The sequence below is a fragment of the Ornithorhynchus anatinus genome, chromosome X1, assembly GCF_004115215.2.
Source record: "Ornithorhynchus anatinus isolate Pmale09 chromosome X1, mOrnAna1.pri.v4, whole genome shotgun sequence".
Classification (NCBI taxonomy): Eukaryota; Metazoa; Chordata; class Mammalia; order Monotremata; family Ornithorhynchidae; genus Ornithorhynchus; species Ornithorhynchus anatinus.
This window is the reverse complement of record NC_041749.1, coordinates 112,549,737-112,572,365: the sequence shown is the minus strand read 5'-3', so window position 1 is coordinate 112,572,365 and position 22,629 is coordinate 112,549,737. Positions and strand designations below refer to the sequence as shown.

The 22,629-nt window shown below is 47.6% G+C and overlaps 1 protein-coding gene across 1 annotated transcript; it reads right to left on the bottom strand.

Annotated features, from left to right (window-relative positions):
• Window positions 1-7,211: 7,211 nt before the first annotated feature.
• USE1 (unconventional SNARE in the ER 1) lies at window positions 7,212-19,485 on the bottom strand. The gene is made up of 8 exons (XM_029051468.2): window positions 19,302-19,485; window positions 17,344-17,393; window positions 15,890-15,968; window positions 15,395-15,547; window positions 14,361-14,379; window positions 9,362-9,392; window positions 8,820-8,982; window positions 7,212-8,410 (listed from the first exon to the last, which is right to left on the bottom strand). Exons 1-8 carry the CDS (start codon window positions 19,473-19,475, stop codon window positions 8,228-8,230), a joined length of 852 nt encoding a protein of 283 aa, XP_028907301.2. The 5' UTR covers window positions 19,476-19,485; the 3' UTR covers window positions 7,212-8,227.
• Window positions 19,486-22,629: the final 3,144 nt, after the last annotated feature.

Genomic DNA, 22,629 nt, shown 5'->3' with positions numbered 1-22,629 from the left:
CCCAGAGAAGTGAAGTGACTTGCCCAAGGTCACCCAGCAGACAAGTGGCAGAATCGGGATTAGAACCCAGGTCCTTCTGACTCTCAGTCCACGGCTGAAATCATTGCTCTGGGTTACCCCAGCTTACAAGCTTTCCAAAGCAGAGCCTTTCACCAACACAAACCGAACTGGAAGAGCTAGGAATAGGTGACATTTAGCAAAACAGGCTGGCCCTCTCAGTCAGGGCCTGGGTAATTATTTTGACGCTAGGAAAATACTTACTTTAGACCCAGACTCGTTAGTAACTGTCAATTTTGCTTAAGGGGTTGCCAAACTGGCTGCAAATCTAAAGTGGCAATAAGAGACCAACAGCATGCTGTTGACAGCAGAACGTGTATGTATTTTGGCTACAACCACCCCATACCTGCATAATCAGTCGTCTGGGAAGCTGGAGGAAACAAGCTCAACACTTCCAACAAGTGAGTACAAACATTTTTCAGAAAATCATATGCTAAATACCCAGGGAGAGGAGACCATCCTAGCCCTCCAACTTCACTGAGGTAATGAAATGGTTACAACAAGAGCGCGGACTCTGCATTCAAATCTCGTGGGGATGGAAGGCCGGTGGTTATCTGGGTATTGTTCACAATTGCTGAAAAATAATTTGCTTTGGCTCTATGGGGCCACAAAAAAGTGGGGTCAGAGGCTCTGAAGTGAATTATTGACCTTGCTCAGTGGTTACTTCGAGAAGCAAACTATTTGCTCCCTCCAACCAAACGAGAGATAAGAACAGGCTCATGCTTAGAAGAAATCATTTTCGGCATAACTGGACATGTGACCAAAACTCCTCCCTAGCCTCCCCCCCACACCTCTTTTGGGGGTTCAGCATTAAGCTGGTCTCACAGTTCAGCAGAACATTCTCTTGTGGCCCTTATTCTGGGGCCCCACGGCTCCAAAGTTGCTTTGGATGTGAGAGGGAAAAGCCCAGGGGGTTGCTATGGTGACACAGTAACATGCCAGAGAATCAGCCACGGTGAAGGAGAACAGGAAAATGTGGTAGCTGTTACCGACTGAATCTTTTTCCCCTCAGTCCTGGTGGGAGTCATGTATTCTCCGATAGGGAGAAGTGGGCCTTATTGCTACGACTTCACAGTTTGCCTTTTTATTTTCCCTGGGGTTTGGAAAAGAAAGCAGGGCCCTCTGGAATGAGAGCTCACCCAATACGCCTCATAAGTAGGTGAAAGGCCAGAGATGAAATGTCCGGGAAACCGAGAGGCTCGGGGAGCTCGCCATATTCAGGGCCCATTTTCCATCGCCTCCCAGAGGAGGAAGGTTCTGGTGAGGTAAACCTCTGCCAAAAACAAGATTTCTGGTAAGGTCAGCTCCTGCCAACCACAAGACAGCGGCCTCAGTATGGTGGCACTGATGGTGCTCAAGAATCTCTGCCTGCCTCTCCCCCCCCTCCACTGTACTGTGGCCTAGTGGAAAGAACATGGCCCTGGGAGTCAGAGGACCTGGGTTCTAATCCTGCCTCCTCTACTTGTCTGCTGTGTGACCTTGGGCAAGTCACTTCACTTCTCTGGGCCTCAGTTCCCTCATCTGCAAAATGGGGATTCAGTACCTATTCTCCCTGCTACTTAGACTGTGATCCCACTGTGGGACTCGATGAGCTCGTATTTACCCCAGCATTTAGTGCAGTGCTTGGCATGCAGTAAGTGCTTAACAAATACAAAAATTATTATTATTGTTTTACATTATTATCATCATCACAACAGGGGACAGACCCAGCTGTAAACGGGATGAATGTAATTCCTGACCTCAGGCTGGAGGCTACTAAGCCTCGACAAGTGGAACATAGTTTTACTTCATATTTTAGTGCAGCTTTGCATAGTTCAGAAGCAGCATGGCCTAGTGGTTAGAGCAAGGACCTGGGTTCTAATCCTGCTCCGTCACTTGTCTGCTGTGTGACCTTGGGCAAGTCACTTCACTTCTCTATGCCTCAGTTACCTCATCTGTAAAATGGGGATTAAAGCTGTCGATAATGTGGGGCACAGACTGTGTCCAACCTGATTAACTTGTATCTACCCTAGCACTTAGAACAGTGTCTGGCACTTAGTAAGCACTTAACAAATACCATTAAAAAAAAAAGCTTTGCCTCTTAGAGTATTACCCAGGCTTTGGGAACATTCGGACACCAGGAGTCTGATAACCCCCTGGCTGGCCTTAATTTTGAGCATCTGTCATAAACATCACCCCACCCCCCCCGCCCCATCCCCGCAACCCACCCTGTCACACACACACAAAATCCCCTGAAGAGAACAGTGAATTCCTAACATGGGGGTACACTCAACATACAGCTCACTCCCGTTACTGGTCTCATTGTGACACAACAGGGGACTCGATGTTCTGTACCTTTAGTGCTCTCTGAATCAAATGTTACACAGTGAAAAGCCTCTTTCCATTTTAAACATCCACCATTCCCTTTACCCGAGATATTTTCATCTTCCGAAAGCCAAGTTCCTTTTGAACTAAAAACTTCTTTGTGCCTCAGCAGATGGTTGCTTTCATGAAGTTAGAACTAAATGGCTTCAGCCATCATGCAGTTCAAGGCAAATGCAATTAGAGTATCCCATAGAGTGCCAGGGTCTTCATGTGCTGATTATCTGGATCACTGTGGCCTAAAATGACACACTAATCTAATAATAATAATAATAATGATAATAATTATGGTATTTGTTAAGCACTTAATATGTGCCAAGCACTGTTGTCTTGATATTCTGGATCCCATCTACTGAAAGTATCGGGATGATAAGAACCCTGTATAGTTTTGAGACCTGAATTAGCCTGATAATTTATGTGTGTAGACATGTCTGGCAATTTTGCACTGCATGGAACTCTTTAAAACTCTTAAAAACACCTGCACCTATGACCCCATCCCTTCACAACTTATCAAAACACTTGCCCTCTCCCTTCTTCCCTCCCTGACTGCCATCTTCAACTGTTCACTCTCCAGTGGCTTCTTCTCCACTGCTTTCAAACATGCGCATGTGTTCCCTAGCCTAAAACCCCCTCCCTTGAACCCACAGCTCCCTCCAATTATTGCCCCATCTCCCTCTTACCATTCCTCTCCAAATACCGTGAACAAATTGTCAACACTCAGTGCCTCCACTTCCTCTCCTCCAATTCTCTCCTTGACCCTCCCCTCTCCCCCGGCTCCAATCTGGCTTCCGCTTCCTTCACTCCGTGGAAACTGCCCTCTCTAAGATAAACAATGACCTCCTTCTTGCCAAATAGAATGGCTTCTACTCCATCCTATTCCTCCTCGACCTCTCAGTTGTCTTCAACCCCATGGGCCACCTGCTTCTCTTGGAAACATTATTCAACCATGACTTCACTAACACCGTCCTCTCCTGGTTCTCTTCCTATCGCTCTGGCTGTTCATTCTCAATTTCTTTGGTGGGCTCCTCATCTGCCTCCCACCCTCTAACTGTGGGAGTCCCTCAAGGCTCAGTTCTGGATCCCCCTCTATTCTCTATCTTCACCACTCCCCTGGAGAACTCATTTGTCTCCACGACTTCGACTACCATCTCTATGGGGATGATTCTCAAATCTACATCTTTCCCATCCCTGTAGACAGCGCCACCATCCTCCCTCTCTGACAAATCTGTTACCTTGGTATTATCGACTCATCTCTCTCATTCAAACCACACATTCAGTCACCAGATCCTGTCAGTTCTACCTTCATGACACTTAAAATCTGCCGCTTCCTCTCCACCCAAACTGCTATAATGCTGTTCCAAGCACTTATCCTATCCTGTCTTGAATGGCATCAGCCTCCTTACTGCTGGCCTTCCTGCTTCGTGTCTCTCCCCACTCCAGCCCATATTTCTGTCTGCTGTCTGGATCATTTTTCTCAAAAACAGTTCAGTTCATGTTTCCCCACTCAAGAGCCTCCAGTAGTTGATCACCCACCTCTGCATCAGACTCCTTATTGCCTTTAAAGCACTCAATCACCTCGCCCCCTCCTACTTTGTTTACCTCTCTGATTTCCTACTACAGCCCAGCATGCTCACTTCACTCCTCTAATGCCTGCCTTCTAGCTGTACCTCAACCTAGCCACCGACACCTCGGCCATGTCTTGCCTCTGGCCTGGATCTCCGTCCCCCCTCCTATTCAACAGGCCATCCCTCTTCTGACCTTCAAATCCTTATTAAAATCACACTTCCTCCAAAAAGATTTCCCTGACTAAGCCTTCATTTCCCCTACTCTGTCTCACGTCACCCCTGCACTTTGATCTGTACCCTTTAAGTACTGGATATTCACCCCACCCTCAGTCCCACCGCACTTATGTACTTATCTAGAATTTATTTTAATGTCTGCCTCTCCCTCTAGACTGTAAGTTCTTTGCGGACAGGGAACATGTCTACTAACTGTGTTAGACTGTCCTCTCCCAAGCATTTAATACGGTGCTGCGCACAGTAAGCACTCAATAAATCGATCGATTGATTTTAAAAAAAGGGACCTGAAACTCGAGTATAGGAAAAGCTCAGTTCTTCTGGAAGGTGGCTGTCTGTATTGTATTAGCTTATGGGAGCATGACGCTTGGGCTAAATGAAAAAACAAAAAACAAAACCACAGTTCAATGCACAAGTTTTTAAAGTTAAGTTTTGAGGATGACGCCGCTGAGCCTATGGTACAATGCTTTGCCTTTTTAATGTGGGGCCCAGCCTAGGGGAGGGTGAGAATTCACACACTGCAGTCTCTCACATGGGCTGAAATGTCTTTAGATCCAACCTCAGGGAAATTAAAATTCAAAAATAGGATATGAACAATGATATTTCCTGACTCTTTGTTTGGATTTGCAAAGTCAAATTTGACAATGAAAATTACCCTAAATGTGTGGGGTGTAAAATTTTTCTCATGTAAAATATGATGAATATATTCACCAAATGTATAAATCCTAAAATACAAAGAATGGGCAACATAAGCACATACAAGTAGCTAAAGCCTTCTTGGCTTGGTAGTACTCTTTCAGTTATAACTTTTATCAATCTTTGCATCAAATTGATTCAAAGGCATATGTGCCAAATTTTTTCTTCTTCATGGGAAGAATAATTAACACGGAAAATGAGAACTTGTAAAAGACACAAACTCTTGAGGGCAAGTGATTCCCCCCGCCTTCAAATTTCATGTATCTTTATAATAATAATAGTAGTATTGATGGTATTTGTTAAACACTTACTATGTGGCAAGCACTGTGCTAATCAGGTTGGACACAGTCCTTGTCCCTTGTGGAGCTCACAGTCTTAATCCCAATTTTACAGGTGAGGTCACTGAGGCCCAGAGAAGAGAAGGGACTTGCCTAAGGTCACGCAGCAGACAAGTGGCAGAGCTAGGATTAGAACCCAGGTCTTTCTGACTCCCAGGCCCAGGCTCTATCCACTACAATATTAGGTTTCCCCTTTGAAACAAAGCAGCTTTCATCATCATACAAAGCAGCTCTCTTCACTCCACTACTACCCAATTCTCCTTCTATTTGAACCTCCCTCTGAACTCTTCCCTTTTCTGACACATTGCTCCTGGCATTCCCTGTGCCTGGAACTACCTTCCTCTTCAAAGTTGCCAGACCACAGTTCTTCCCTCTTTTAAAGCCCTACTAAAATCCCACTTCTTCCAAGAAGCCTCTCCAATTAATTCCAAATACGTCAAGCTGAGTCAACCCCACAGCCTCCCTGATTTACGTCCATTCTCAGCACTTAATGTATATAGGATTATTTATTCAGTGATTTCATTTCTGGCCTATTTATGTTGGTATTTGTTAAGCGCTTACTATGTGCCGAGCACTGTTCTAAGCGCTGGGGTTGACATAGGGGAATCAGGTTGTCCCACGTGGGGCTCACAGTCTTAATCCCCATTTTACAGATGAGGGAACTGAGGCACGGAGAAGTTAAGTGACTTGCCCACAGTCACACAGCCGACAAGTGGCAGAGCTGGGATTCGAACTCATGAGCCCTGACTCCAAAGCCCGTGCTCTTTCCACTGAGCCACGTTGCTTCTCCTACTCATCTCCCCCCTTATCTCCTCATTCTTCCAGCTCCTGTATGCCTCTCCCCCATTAGACCGTAAACTCCTTGAGGGCAGGGTCGAGGGCTTTTGATTCTCCCAAGCAATTAGTACCATGCTCTGCATGCTTCCAAGCCTACAGCTGGGTAGGCTTCCCAACACCTTTACTTGATTTGATTGAAAGGACCAGGGAGAAATAGAGGTGCTAAGTTTTACCTTGTGCGAGGTAACATTGGAGCTCTTCTTTTTTTAAAGAAACAAAAACAAACTGGGCTTTAAAGTGACAGCTTTGAGCTGGTGTGGTATATGTGCACCACTGAAAGGCAGAGTATAAACCCAACCCTCTTCCAAGATACCCTCTCTACTTAATCTCTCATTTCCCCATCCCATTTCCTCCATAATTGGCAGTTCAGCATTTTCCCATCACCAAAGTACTTGAGTACTCACATCCGACCCTTAGCACTCATGCACAGCTCTTTACACTCGATTGCTTCTTCCTACCTTCAATTCACCTACTTGTCTCTCTCTCCCATTAGTTTATAAGCTCCTTGAGAGCGGGGATTGTCCATTAACTCTCTTCTATGTTCCCCCAGTGCTTAGAATGGTGCTCTACACGCAGAAAGGCACTCAAATACTTGAGAAGCAGAATGGCGTAGTGGAGAGAGCTTGGGCCTGGGAGCCACAATGTCACGGGATCTAATCCCAGCTCTGCCGCTTGTCTGCGGTGTGACCTTGGGCAAGTCACTTCACTTCTCTGGGCCTCAATTACCTCATCTGGAAAATGGGGATTAAGACTGTGAGCCCCGTGTGGGATAGGGACTATGTCCAACCTGATTATCTTGTATCTACTCCAGCGCTTAGAACAGTGCCTCGTCCATAGTAAGCGCTTAAATACCATCATTATTATTACTACTGAACTATCAATGCTGTTATTTGGTATTTGATACTTTCCCCACTCTCACCACTTAAAGTAGTTCAGCCAGTTCTATAGCTCGGAGGTTATATCCTTGACAAATCTGACTTAAGGAAAACTTGCATTACGACACTCATTCCTCAGTCGATATCATCCAACATGCAAACTGCCATTTCTTTCACCCTCATGTTACATTCTAACCTCATTATGTAACACTTCAGATCAGGGATTTGGATTACAAGGCACACAAACATGAGACGGTGTACTGTTTTTAATGGAAAGAGTGAATCAGGAAGGTTTAATTCTTATTTTCACTTCAAATACGGAAAACGGAACTCTGGGGTTACAGCATAAAGGAACGCAAAACTATAGGCCACCTTTTAAAAGTGATTTTTGTTAGTGAAGTCAAAGAGTCAAACTCATGAGTGTTCTCATTTTATGGGCCATGGGTACAATGGCTGGCAGGCGCCTCTAGTGTTCACTTAGAATTTTAAAACATCATGTTCGACAGCATGGGTTTTTTTTTAAATAATAGAACGCCTATGTACCTATCTTACACATCGATGGGATATGTTTATAGATTAAGTCCCAGAGGTGAGAAGGGGTGAGAGCTGTCTTGAATGGACAGCAATGAGAGGGAGGAGGGGAAAAGAAAAACACCCTTTACATTTCATTGAAAACTTCACCTTTATGAGGTTAGCTCAAAAGGGGAAAGAGAAAACTTTAAGCACATCACCTCTTATTTTGTCAATGTTCCCACATACAAGACACATTTGCCAAGGAGCAGGATCCAAACTAACAGACAGAGTGACAGAGTTTTCTGATTTCTTTCTGGTCTTTCCGTGACCATTTCCACCTCGATATCACCCGTTTCAAGTCCAACCCCCACCCCCGTCTAAAGTAACCCTGTTAAAACCTCCAAATATAGTTGGCTGGGGCTGCGATCCAGATTTGAAACAGGCTCCAGAGACAATACCCACATACAAAGCAGTTTGCCCGTGAGAGCTTAGATTAAAAATAAACAGAGCCCAATGGCCATGTGGAGCAACAAAACCATAGTGCATCTCCTTTCTGGCAAGAAGCAACAGCCCTGACCAAGAAAAGGAGGTTGAGTGGACCCACCCAGAACGCTGGATGGGGAAGCATGAATATACTTCCCACTAGCTTTCGAAGGGAACAGTGAGGATGAGGGGAGGGGGCCAGCTGGCTGTCTACGAAGGCCAAACCGTACAACCGTCCTACGGCGGTTAGCTACTCCTGGAGTTGAGGCTGTCACTTCAGCTTCGGAAAGATTCTTATGAAAAGTATCATGCTAATGAAAATAAAACAGACTAAAATCAACATTATCCAGAGGAGCCAGTTGACTGATTTCTTTGCGTGCTGTTCCAGGCGCTCCGATTCAGTCTTCAGCTTCTCGAAGTTCTGGTCCGCCATCTTGAGGGAGTGGGAGAGCGTCTGTGAATAAAGCAGGAGAGATGTCAGGGTAAGTCAGCAGCACATCATACATACTGACAGAGAAAAAGCTTCTCGACTTGTGCTCGTTGCAACTTTGGTCTAATCAATGACAAATGCTAACCGGCCGGGGCCATGGCTCTAGAATGAAAAACAGCTTAATGTTTCAAAGATTTCAGTGCTAAGCTTCCTTTAACATTGTAAAAGCATCAAAGAACTAGTTTACAGTAAGAAGACGGCCACACAATGGAAACTAGGAAGATCTTTCCAGAGCACTTTCCAACTCTATTCACATTCAAAATTAAATTACAAATACATATTTCAGCTCCCCCAGTGCCTGCCTCAGTACATGAATGCTACAGGTCATCATATACAGAGCCCGAATGGATTCTCGCTCTTCATGTCTTTTTACCTGATTATCTTGTTTAATAACATTTTGTGCTGCCAGAGTATTGCTTTTGAGATTGCGGGCCAAGCTCAACATTTCTTCTGCTAACTTCTCCTGAACGTTGTGATGGTGCTGTAACATGGCATCCAGTTCAGATGCTGACTGCTTCTCCTCGGGCCCAAGTCCGCTGAGAATTGTTAGGGGGTGACAACCGGGAAGAGATGGAAATAAATCAACAAACACACAAACAAAAAGCCCAACCTTTTTCTCTCTCCCAAAGGGAACCATGTTTCCAATTCTCTGGCTGGCAAAAGGGAAGAACTGGCCTTGAGGCTTAACCATTTGGGAGAGTTTGAAGACTGCATTCAACAGTAGAGAGGTTTACGTTTTGTTTTTTTTTTTAAATTGATTCACATTAGCACCAGGCCTTCTTCTGAGCAGCCCTCATGGTGACAACAAGAATGTGATACACATGTTGTTCATCAGAGCTGAATACAAGGCTCGGATGAGATTGGCAGGCTTAATATTCCCTCTGACACATGGGCAAAGATCAGAAAGTCACTCACGCTCGTTTTCTTAAACTTCGTTCCTTGGCATCTGAAATAAGAACAGATCTCCATCTCACAATTTCATAGAGTAGTAGTAATAATATTTACGAAGTGCGGTGCACTGTACTAGGTGTCTGGGAGATAGAGAATAAACAAGTGACTCGTAGAGAATAAACAAGTGACTAGTGCCTTGCCCACAAGGAGTTTACACTTTAGTGGGGAGATTAACACAAAGATAGAGAACTAAAGTGCTGGTTTTACACGGTGCTTCCCAAGCCTGAAACCATGCCAGATACTCCCCAACCCCTGACCTTTTTAAAATATTTGTTAAGCACTTACTATGTGGTAGGCATCACAATGGGATAGATATAAGATAATCAGATTGGACATAGACAATATCCCATGTTCACAGTCTTAATCCCCATTTTACAGATAAGGTAATTGAGGCATAGAAAAGTTTAAATGACTTGCTTAAGGTCTTATGGCGGAGCCGGAATTAGATTCCAGATCCTTCTGACTCCCAGGCCAGTGCTCTATCCACCGGGCCACACTGCTTCCCAGGTCCCTCCACGACTGTCAGAAAGGAGCCACGACTAGATGTTGTAGAAACAATAGATGAGGAACTGGATGCTAGTCTGAGCTAAGAACTGGATAAGGTGGTCAACTCCAGTTCAGAGTCTTTTTTGGACTTTCGATGGATGACCCGCCATATCCCACCTTCCAAATACCCCATCCCTGTCCTTTCCCCATGCCACCCTAAACCACCTATCCCCAGCATTATACCACCCCCCCATCCTTCCTCTCATCCCCCTCCCGACAGCCCCTGCTAAGTGTGGCCCATGGAACCTCCGCTCCATCAAGGGCAAACTCTCCTTTGTCCATGACCTGTTCCTGACCCAGTTACTGCAACCTGGCTCTCCCCAGACAACACCGTCTCCCCTCTTGATCTCTCCTGAGGTGGCCTCATCATTTTCCCCTCCCTAAGGCTCACTGTCCTCACCCTCCCCCCAATCCCTCTCTCTTTTCTTTTGAAGTTCATGTCATCTGCCTCTACCACTCACTTCAATTACTAGTTGCTATTATCTTCCGCCCCCTGGGGCCCCCACCTCCAATTTTCTCAGCGATCTCGATGCCTCTCTCACCTACCTTCTCTCCTCCTCCATTTCTACACTGATCCTCAGGGACTTCAAGATCCACATGGATGTTCCTGACGGCCTCCAAGCCACCCGCTTCCTCTCATGCAACTTGGTCGACCTCCTGCTCCACCCCACCTCACCCACTAGGTCACAGGCTTGATCTTGACATCTCCAATCATTGCACAATCTTCACCAACTCTGAAACCCCACTTTCTGCCACAACCTCTTCACCTGCAAACCTCCTCCTCCTCGCAAAACTGTCCTGTTCCTGTACACAGACCTCCCATCTCCCTCCCCTCCATATATCCCAGGTCACCCCTCCTCTTGATGCATAAAAAGCCACACCCTCTCTACTGAACCCAGCTCCCTCACTCCCGTCCCTCCATGGATTCCATACCACCAACCCGCAGCCCTGGACCACCTCCACAGCACGTTTCCTCCACTCTTGCGCTCAAGCCACGGAGCACTGCTGGAGGAAATCCAGACGGCAGGTTGAACCCGTTTGTCACAAACTCATCCTCACCTGCTCCAACTACCCTTCCCCTTACTGACTCCAATTCCCACTGTCTGCCCCAAATGTTTCATACTTAACCTCCTCCTTAACTTCCTCTACTTCCATCTTGCTCCGATGACCTGGCCATCTACTTTAGTGACAAAATAGAAATCACTAGCTGCGAACTCCCCAAAGCCTCCTCTCCTGCCTTCCCATCCCGCTCTCTCCTCGTCTCAAGCAGCGGTCTCCTGCCTGCTTTTGAGATCTATCCCCAGACTGTAAACTCATTGTGGGCAGGGAATGTGCCTGTTTATTGCTATATTGTACTCTCCCTAGCGCTTAGTTACAGTGCTTTGCACACAGTAAGTGCTCAAACACGATGGAATGAATCCCCTCTACATGAGTTCCCCCCAACCTGATCCCGCTGAACCTTACAGAAACATTCGTGCCCACTCATGTTTTCCCTAACTGCCATCTTCAACCGCATATCTTGATAGTTCCTTCCCCTCTGATTTCAAACATGCCCACGTCTCCTTGCCCCGCCAAAACCCTCTCAACCCTGCTAATGCCCCATATCTCCCTCCTACCATTCCTATCCACACTCCTCCAATGGGTCTTTTACAGACACTGCTTCCACACCCGCTTTGCCGACTTCTTCCTCAACCCACTGAAGTCCTGCTTCCTCACCCTCCACTCTACTGAAACTGTGGTCTCCAAGGCCAACGATGACATCCTCCTTGCCACATCTAACCATCTACTCTCTCCTAATCCTCCTTGACCTCTCTCTCAGCTACTTGATTACTGTGGGCCAATCTCTTCTCCTGGAAATGTTATCTAACCTTGGTTTCTCCGACACCATCCTCTCCTAGTTTGCCTATCTCTTCGGGGGCTCTTTCGCGGTCTCTTTAGCCAGCTTTCTCCCCAGTTCCCTAACTGTGGGGGGCGTCCCTCGAGGCTCTGCTATGGGGTCCTCTTCTATTCTCAATCTACACCCAACTCCCTTGGAAGCTCATCCATTCCCACCGCTTCAACTACCATCTCAACGAGGCTGACTCCCAACTTTACCTCACTTGCCCTCTCTCCTTCTTTGCCATCTCGCATTCCTCCTGCCTCCAGATCATTTCTATACAGATGTCCTGTTGACATCTCTAATTCCTCAACATGTCCCAAACTGAACTCATCTCCCCACCCTCCACCCCCAAATCTTCTCTTCCTCCTGTTCATGACACCACCACCACCCACTCTGACAGTATGAGAAGCAGCATGACTTAGTGGATAGAGCACGGGCCTGGGAGTTGGAAGGACCCGGGTTCTAATTCCGGCTGTTGTGTCTGATGTGTGACCTTGGGCAAGTCACTTCACTTTTCTGGGCCTGTTACCTCATCTGGTAAATGGAGATTAAGGCTGTGAGCCCCCTGTGGGACAGGGATTGTGTCCAACCTGATTATCTTATATTTATCCCAGCACTTATTACAGTGCCTGGAACAGAGTAAGCGCTTAATTACCAAAAACCCACAGCTTTGGCATTATCCGTGACTTTCCTCCCTCTTCTAATCCCCATATTTACTCAGTCACAAAATCCTGTCAGTTTTTTTCCTCCCCCAACTCCAGAATCCACCCTCTCCCCCTCCATCCAAACTGCCACCCCACTGGTCCGAGCATCCGAGCACGTCGTACCCTGACAACCACTGCATGAGCCTCCTCGTGGAAATTCCCTGCCTCCAGTCCATACTATACTCTATCACCAGGATCATTTTTCTAAAACACCATACTGCGCACGTATCCCCAATCCCCAAAAAACCTCCAATGGTTGCCCGTACCTCTCTGCATCAAGCAGAAGCTCCTCACCGTCGGCTTTAAGGCACTCAAGCAGTTCTCTCCTCACTATTTCTCCTTGCTGCTCTTCCGCCACACCCCAGCTTCGATCTCCTTTATCTTGCTGCCAACCCCTTGCTCTCGTCCTCCCTCCTGCTTAGAATTCCCTCTTCCTTTATATCTCATAGATCACTGCTCTTCCTATCTTTAAAGCTCCACTAAAATCACATCTTTTCCAGGCCATCCCTGCCTAATTTCTCATCTCCCCACACTATTTACCAGCCACCTGACACTTCAGCACTTTGGCATCACCTACCCATTTGAATCCTCACCCCCTACCGCTTGGGTCTACACCCCACTACTCTCCCAAAGAGCACATATATACAGACTTTTAAACTCTGTTGCTTTCTCCTACCTGCAATTTATTTTAGTGCCTGTCTCCTCTACTATACTGTAAGCTCCCTAAGGGCCGAGACCATGCCCACTGACTCTATTGAACACTCCTAGGTGTGTTCTACACAGAGTAAACATTCAATAAATAATTATTTTTGTTAAGCACTTACTATGTGCAAGTACTGTTCTAAGCACTGGGATACATACAAGTTAATCTGGTTGGACCCAATCCTTGTCCCACATGGGGTTCACAGTCTTCACCCCCATTTTACAGATGAGATAACTGAGGCCCAGAGCAGCAAAGTGGCTTGCCCAAGGTCACACAGCAGACAAGTGGTGGAGCCAGAATTAGAACCCCTGACTCCCAAGCCCATGCTCTTGACACTAGGCCATGCTGCTTCTCACATGCTACACTTTTCCAGGATTTTGAGATACTCTGGAAAGCTCCCTTTCCTGTCTCTTTTTTGGAATCAGTTGATGGTATTTAGTAAGCACTTGCTTGGTGCAGAACATCGTACTAAGCCCTTGGGGGAGAACAGTGCAGGTGGTAGACAGGATACCAGCCCTCAAGGAGCTTACAGTTTAATGGGGGAAGCAACTGCAGAAAGGATAGGTGCTGGGGGATGAGAATGAGGTGGGCCTAAGTGCTTAAGGTGTGGAACTAAATTTGCTGGAAAGGCAGTGGGGGGGAAAACAGAGTCGGCAAAAATGAGAAGTTAGTTTAGAAAAGCTTCTTGGAGGAGATATTACTTCAGTAGGGTGGGAGAGTGGTGGTCTGTCTGATATACAGGTTCCTGTGTGACCCCAAATGCTAGTTTGGCAATCACTATACATCCTCAATAAACACTTAACTTTGAATGAATACGATTTTTGCCTAAAAGAGGTTAAAAGAAGGGTCCTCCCAGGGTCACTTTGCCAGTAGTGAGGAGATAGAGCAGGAGAGCCTTAGAGTGCGGAATTGTGCTGGATCATTAATAAACTAAACAGTAAGCTCACTGGGGGCAGGGAATGAATGTGTCTGCTTTGTCGTTGTGTTGTACTCTCCCAAGCGCTTAGTACAGTTCCCTGCACACAGTAAGTCCTCAATAAATACAACTGATTAATAAACAGTACCCTATGTAGTGGAAGTGCTTTACTTGCTCAATTTGGGAACGAAAAGCGTTTAACTTTAATCACTTACCACTGGCAGAAGAGGAAACCTAGGGAAACAGACACAGAAGGAGCAAATTATTTTCACCATTGACCTTTGGATTCCCCACCTTCAACAAGGTGCTGACCCGAGGGTCCCGGGTTGAGAGACGGAATGATCATCTCCCCACTCCACTTGGCTGGGGTTTGCATCCCCTTCTCCTGTACCAACCTCTACTCAGTGCCCCCATCCCTCTTTTTCTTTTTCTATTAAAGCATGCCACCGCCAGTTGGCTGGTGGCATGCTAGGCCCAGGGGGAGAGGTGCCGATGGAGACGGGGACTTGCCCCCCCCAGTCACCTCAGGGACTTTGGGCTGCTTCTTCGGCACATCCCCAGTTCACTCCGAGCCCCCCACTGATCAAAAAAAGAGCGCCCAGGAGAGCAGAGGATGATAAGGCAACCCTGCTCCACAACTTATCTCCTGTGTAACCTTGGGGAAGATACTTTACTTCCCTGGGCCTCAGACACTTCATCTGAAAAATAGGGATTGAGAGCATGAGCCCCACATGGGACACGGACTGTGTCCAACCTGATTTGCCTATATCCATCCCAGCGTTTAGTACAGTGCCTGGCACATAGGAAGCGCTTCAAAAATACCACTATTATTATTATGTGGAGCCAGGAAGTGTGCTGAAAACCCCTGCCCCTATTAAGTTGGCATCCCTGCTCACAGATTTAGTATTTACTCCTGGCCTTTCCCAGAGGATGATGGGAAGGGACACCCACCTCCCATCCCAGATAATGGTCCTCTGAATCACAAATCCCAGAGTGCTCACCCGCCACCAGTCTATTTACGACCTTTCTGCCAAGGGTGAAGGAAAAAAAGGAAAGCTTAAGGGCAGTGGGCAACTGAGGGTGTCAGCAGGGCCTCAGGATAAGAGCAGTGGTATTCTTGTCTTGTGACGTAAGAAGCTCAAGATTGGCTTCTCGCAACCAGTTCCTAGATCAGCAATACAGTTCCCCAGACAGACGACAGTGATTCTCCAGCGAGAAGAGAAGCCAGGAGCAATACCGCCAAACGTACCATTCCCAGCAGCTCACTCTTCATCTCATTGGTGTAGCGAGCTTTTGTCTGCAGGTGGACAGTTTTGGTGGCTGACACCCTCTCTTTGGCTGTGGTGGGAGTTCGGCCGGGAGCTAAGAACTGATTAGCCAGGGCTTTCTCAGAGGAGGAGGGCTGCAAACGGAAAGGATCAGAGTCATTAGCGGGATTTCCAGGGACCTTCTCAGCATCAAGGAGATTGTTGCTAGATCAGATTCCCTGAGAACCCCAACTGGTTCCAGCAGCCCAGTAATCCTAAAGGCCACAGGCAATCTGATCTGTCAAAGAGCAGCTTTACTTGAGCCAGTTTAATCTGGTCCGCCAAATTGAAAAGCCTTGAAATGAACATGCAATTAAAAAAAAATGATGAGAATCTGATTTTTGTTTTCATAGTGATGACATTCAACTGAGTTTCAGGGTTCACAGAACATGCCTGTCATCCCTGACTTTGTCTCAAAGGGCAGGGAGCCTACTTACTAGTTTTTCCACGCTCAACATGCCTTTCAAAAATTCCACTTTCCTGGAGTACTCATTAAGCATCTCACAACCAGGTTTACTAGAATTAAAAGCAAAGAGTTAAAACAGTAACAGCAGAAAAAAACAAAACACACCTTTACTTTTACTGTGTCCTTCCACCAGGCTTAAACCGCTTTACAAATGTTAATCGAATGATCGAAAATTAAGCAAAATCCCCTTTTGCTAATACCACCTCAAACTCTTTATATAGAGGACCAAAATGTGTTTGTTCTCATCGAGAACAGCAGTACTAGCTCAGAGTCTCCTATTCCCTCCCCCACCACACACCTCTAGGAATTTATGAAACACAGAGAATAGGCTAGTCATCTGGCATAAGGCACATTTGTCTCTGGAGCTATTATGAATACCAGGAATACAGAGTAATGGTTTTGTGTGTGGAGGATTTCCCTATGGGGTTTGGGGTGGGGGGGGTTGTTGAAAAACATTACAGTGCATTGTGTTGGTATAATATTCTTTTGTTCTGTATGTCTGCCCTCTCCCACTTAGAATGTGAGCCCCCTGTAGGCCAGAGTCTGTGGCTTAATTGATTTTTCCCCAGCGTCTAGTACAGTGTTCTGTCCATAATGAGTTTAAGGAACGTTAGCGCTATTAACAACAACGAATTGCACATCAGCTCTAGGGTTCCGTTCAGGTCCCTGGCCTGGGTGAAGTGCTCAAGCATACTGGCTGAAATGGTTCTACTCTGACCACGCTGGGAACGACCCAAGATTAGAAGCCACCAACTTCTGCCATAAAGAGTTGCTTCTGTTCTCCTTTTTCCCCCTAAAAATGAAAAGAACGGACTTTCTCAAAGTGAGAACCAACTATAAATTCCTTAATTACTCTCATAGGAAGAGAAATGGATAAATGCTGAGCCTGTCACAGTACAGGCGTGTGAGAATCACACGTAATACAATGGCTCAAGGGTGAGAGGAGGAACAGGAGAGCAGAGATTGGCATCGTAATAGAGAATTAAAGAAATAAAATCATTTGTTTTCATTAAGTAACCATTAAGAATTCATTTCCACCCATTTCCTGTTCCCATGACCTCCCTCAATTACCTCTCAATAATTGGATAAAATCCTGTAATAATACCTCTCTGGTACATACACAACACCGACTCCTCCCCACAAAATACAGACCCAGGTGGACTCATGACACTGATATGAAGAAAAAAAAAAGGATCGAGGAAGTGAGGACAACAGCAAATCTAAAAAGTCTACAACTCTGTAGGGCAGAGCTGAATGCACTGAGAAATGCCCTACATTCCGATTCCATTTTCCTTACGCTGCTTATCCCTCCCAGATCGCAACCAAATTCATTTTCACAAGGAGACGTAAAGAAGCGTCCCTCTGTCCTCAGCCGGGAAACCAAATTCCCCAAAGGTCGTTCCCTAGTCCCCCTCCTAACCTCACCTCGACTGTTGCTTCATGGCATAGAGCATGTCTTCCAAAGCATCCACATACTGAAAACAAAAGGCAATAGGTTATTCGCTTGGCAAATAACAACCCTCGACCCTCTCTTGGGTCTTAACATAATCAACAGAACAAAAATCTGTCTCTGGACAACTGCATTATACAGACTAAATTACTGATGACCACCAAAGAAGTCCCCTTCCTTTATGTTTTTCACCAAACAAAAAGACCAGGGTGGATGTGGGGAAGGAAAGAGGTTGGCTCTTGCTAGTAACTCTGGGATAGATTCTTTCCCACCCAGAAAAGGGAGAGAAATGACGCCATATACATATATGAGACAGCGGGGACACGGTCTGTTTTCTTCTTTGCGGTCACACGGAACAATCGCCTCAAAGCCATTTCAAGCCACTTGGACGTCCCTACACTTAGCCCCAATTCACAGAGCGGATAGGTTTTCCGGCACCACATACGAAAGGGACGTGACCGAAAAATTAAGAAAGGTGATGCCATTTTTCCACCTGGTTCTTCTCTACCGATTGACCGTCGGAGACAGTAACTACTGGGAAGTCACGAGGCCCCTGAGACAGGACATGGGAACACCTGACTTTCCTTACGTTCTCCATGTGTGAGCAGATACCTAGGCTGGTGGGAAACAACTGGAGGTGGAGGTTCTTGAGCTCTGGGTGGGGAGTGGGTCTGCTGACACTCTTGTGTCCTACTCTCCCAGGTGCTCGGTAAAGTGCTAGGCGCACAGTAATCCCTCAATAAATACCACGGATCGACTGAGGGCTGACGTTCACCGAGGACTGAATCCAGTCCCTTCTTTGTCAAATGGTTCTGGATAGTAATGTTGGTATTTGTTAAGCGCTTACTATGTGCCGAGCACCGTTCTAAGCGCTGGGGTAGACATAGGGGAATCAGGTTGTCCCACGTGGGGCTCACAGTCTTAATCCCCATTTTACAGATGAGGGAACTGAGGCACAGAGAAGTTAAGTGACTCGCCCACAGTCACACAGCCGACAAGTGGCAGAGCTGGGATTTGAACTCATGAGCCCTGACTCCAAAGCCCATGCTCTTTCCACTGAGCCACGCTGCTTCTCCCACGAAGCAGTAAAACAAAGATGAAGCCTCCTTATGCGCACAGTGGCAGAAGAGGAAAGCAAAAGGGGAAGTTAAAAGCTGGGAGTGTTCACGATTTCCACTGGGATGCCAGCAGCCTAAGCGACAAAAACCCCTAAAAAAAAAAAGGGAAAAAAAACCCGCCTAAAACTCACTTTACAGGTTTTTGAGGCTCATGAGAAAATGAAGCCCTCAGAAGCCCGAGTAGGAACAGCCAAGGTTTGTTCCACAGTCCTCTGCCAGTCAGTTGTTCAAGAAATTGCTCCACGGGCTTTTTTTTGGCTGACAGGAGGCACGTTAAGCCACGGGTGGAGAGGCAGCGGCCAAAGCAATTACCCGCGGGGGGTTCCCAGGGGAAGCAAGGGAGCCCTGGGGGGCAAAAGCTGATCTCCTGGGAGGGGCTCAGGCAGGGCTGGGAGAAAGGAAGAGGGCGAGCAGGCTGGCCCCCTCGGGCGTTAGGGCTCCGGGCCAAAAGAAAGGCCGCAAAGGCTCCGACGCCAAGGAGGGCTAGTGCTGCCCCCCCGTGGCTGGTGGGAATGGCTGCGCCTCTTCGGGGAAAAGGGGAGAATCGGGGGCCCGCGGTCGCGGGGCGGCAGAGATCCCTCCGGTCCATCCTAACACGGGGCTGGGATGACTCGCTTTTGACAGAGAGAGAGAGAGAGAGAGGCGACTTGGGGAGAACTTCCTTCAGCCCCCGGGAAGGGGAGAAGGGGAAAGACGGGGCGGGACTGAGGACGAGGCGAGGCCCGAGCCACGTCAGCCCCGGGGCCCGGAAAGGGGCGCCGAGCCCGCTAGAGACAGGGCGGCTCGGGGGGTCCCCACTCGACGGCGCCTCCCACCTTCTCCAGGCGCCACTCGCTCGGATCCCTTTTTTCCGCCGCCAGCGCCTCGCAGCGGCCCAGCAGTCGCGTCAGATTCAGCTCCAGCCGGGTAGACCCCATCATGGCTTGGCAATAGCCTTCCCGCCGTTGCCATTTTAACTCGGGGCGGAAAGAGCCCGCCTTTGCCGTCATCTTTATTCGGGGCGGAAGGGAAAGGACGTTTCCGGGTAAAAAAGAGGAAGTTATTCCTCTCCATTTTTACTAGGGGCGGAAGTGCTTCTCTAACTTGGTCCGATTTGGGGCTTTCAGCGTCCCTCAGAGGGCTCCCAAATGTTCGCCGAGGCCATTTTCATTAATAATAATAATGATGGTGTCTGTTAAGCGCTTACTCTGGGCCAAGCACTGTTCTAAACGCTGGGAGCAAAGTGCTCAGGTTGTCCCGCATGGGGCTCATAGTCTCCATCCCCATTTTCCAGATGAGGGAACGCAGGCCCAGAGAATAATAATAATACTAATGTTGGTATTTAAGCGCTTACTATGTGCCGTGCACTGTTCTAAGCGCTGGGGTCGACACAGGAGAATCAGGTTGTCCCACGTGGGGCTGACAGTCTTAATCCCCATTTCACAGATGAGGGAACTGAGGCACAGAGAAGCAGCGTGGCCCAGTGGAAAAAGCCCAGGCCTGGGAGTCAGTGGTCATGGGTTCGAATCCCGGCTCGGCCACTTGTCAGCTGTGTGACTGTGGGCAAGTCACTTCACTTCCCTGTGCCTCAGTTCCCTCATCTGTAAAATGGGGATTAACTGTGAGCCCCACGGGGGACAACCTGATTCCCCTGTATCGAGAAGTTAAGTGACTTGCCCAAAGTCACACAGCTGGCAAGTGGCGGAGTTCGGAATTAGAACCCGCGACCTCTGACTCTCAAGCCCGGGCTTTAATAATAATAATAATGTTGGTATTTATTAAGCGCTTACTATGTGCCAAGCACTGTTCTAAGCGCTGGGGTAGATACAAGGTAATCAGGTTGTCCCAACGTAGGGCTCACACTGCTCATCCCCATTTCACAGATGAGGGAACTGAGGCACAGAGAAGCAGTGTGGCTCAGTGGAAAGAGCCCGGGCCTGGGAGTCAGTGGTCATGGGTTCGAATCCCAGCTCGGCCACTTGTCAGCTGTGTGACTGTGGGCAAGTCACTTCACTTCCCTATGCCTCAGTTCCCTCATCTGTAAAATGGGGATTAATTGTGAGCCCCACGGGGGGCAACCTGATTCCCCTGTATCCCCCCCAGCGCTTAGAACAGTGCTCTGCACATAGTAAGCGCTGAACAAATACCAACATTATTATTAAGTGACATGCCCAAAGTCCCAGAGCTGACGGGGGGCAGAGGCAGGATTCGAATCCATGACCTCTGACTCCCCAACCCAGGGTCCTGCCACTAAGCCACGCTGCTTTAGAGTCAAAGTCCTCCCATCCTTCTGTTGGCTGGCCGCAAATGGGAACCTGGAAAATTCGGGGAGCCCCATGGGGGACAGGGGCTGCGTTCGACCCCGGCGCTTAGAACATAATAGGCGCTAAACACATCGTGGCTCAGTGGAAAGAGCACGGGCTTGGGAGTCAGAGGTCATGAGTTCAAATCCCGACTCTGCCACTTGTCAGCTGTGTGACTGTGGGCAAGTCACTTCACTTCTCTGTGCCTCAGTTACCTCATCTGGAAAATGGGGATTAACTGTGAGCCTCACATGGGACAACCTGATTACCCTGTATCTACCCCAGCGCTTAGAACAGTGCTCGGCACATAGTAAGCGCTTAACAAATACCAACATTATTATTACCACTTACCGTCGTTCTCACTGCTTGCGCGACTGCCGCCATCTTTCTTGTGGGCCGGCAAGGGGGCTCGGCGCCCGCCATCTTTCTTTTGGACAAAAGTAACCCGCCCGCCATCTTCACCGAGGGTGAAAGCGTCACCTCGGGAGAAAGTTCCCTCGCCCTCACAAATTGCCCGTTTTGGGGTTAAGGGTCGAAAATCCACCATCTATAATAATCTTGGTATTTGTTAAGCACTTACTATGTGCAAAGCACTGTCCTAAGCACTGAGGTAGATACAGGGTAAGCAGGTTGTCCCACGTGAGGCTCACAGTCTTCATCCCCATTTTACAGATGAGGTCACTGAGGCACAGAGAAGTGAAGTGACTTGCCCACAGTCACACAGCTGACAAGTGGCCGAGTCGGGATTCGAACCCATGACCTCTGACTCCCAAGCCCGGGCTCTTTCCACTAAGTCACGCTGCTATGGCTGGATAGTTTTCTTTACCAAGAAAACAATATGGTTACACTACCAGAACGACCTTATGGCAGAAGATGGGACGTTCTGAAGAGGGTGTGTCCATAATAATAATAATGCTGGTATTTGTTAAGCGCTTACTATGTGCCACGCGCTGTTCTAAGCACTGGGTAGATACATGGTAATCAGGTTGTCCCACGTGGGGCTCACAGTCTTCATCCCCATTTTCCAGATGAGGGAACTAAGGCCCAGACAAGTGAAGTGACTTGCTCAAAGTCACACAGCTGACATGTGAGGAAGATGGGATTAGAACCCATGACCTCTGACTCCCAGGCCCAGTGTCCATGGAGTGGACAGAGTACAGTGCCAGGCACATAGTAAGCGCTTAACAAATACCATCATTATTATCATAGTAAGCACTTAAATACCCTTCTTACTATTATTATTATGGAGTCGCTAAGGGTCGGAAATGACGGTATTTGAAGAAGACTGGCTGGATAGGGGATAAAGAAGGCTTGTACCTAGGGTAGTGACTGATGGCTAGGATGGCCATCTGTCTGGTTTTATGTAATAATACTCCAGTCACATGAATGTCTGTCTTCTCTTGTAGACTGTAAGCTCATTGTGGGCCGGGAATGTGCCCGCTAATACGATTGATTGGTTGATATTAATTAAGCACTTACTATGCGCCAAACACTATCCTAAGCGCTGGGGTAAAGATCAGGAGGTCCCACATGCGGCTCACGGTCTGAGGAGGGAGAATAGGTATTGAATTCCCATTTTACAGATGAGGGAACTGAGGCACAGAGAAGTTAAGCGGCCTGCCCGAGGTCACACAGCTGTCAACTGGCGGAGCCGGGATTAGAAGCAGCGTGGCTCAGTGGAAAGAGCCTGGGCTTCGGAGTCAGAGGTTAGACTCCCGGCTTTGCCATTTGTCAGCTGTGTGACTGTGGGCAAGTCACTTAACTTCTCTGTACCTCAGTTACCTCATCTGTAAAATGGGGATTAACTGTGAGCCTCATGTGGGATGACCTGATTACCCTGTATCTATCCCAGTGCTTAGAA

What these genes read in the sequence shown, in the direction of transcription:
- USE1 (XM_029051468.2), bottom strand. Translation starts at nt 19,475, where the DNA reads ATGACGGCAAAGGCGGGCTCTTTCCGCCCCGAGTTAAAATGGCAACGG. An exon ending in TGTTGAGCGTGGAAAAACTA is followed by an intron (nt 15,548 to 15,889) that starts GTAAGTAGGCTC and finishes TTCCGTTTGCAG; the next exon opens with CCCTCCTCCTCTGAGAAAGC. An exon ending in CGAAGTTTAAGAAAACGAGC is followed by an intron (nt 8,983 to 9,361) that starts GTGAGTGACTTT and finishes AACAATTCTCAG; the next exon opens with CGGACTTGGGCCCGAGGAGA.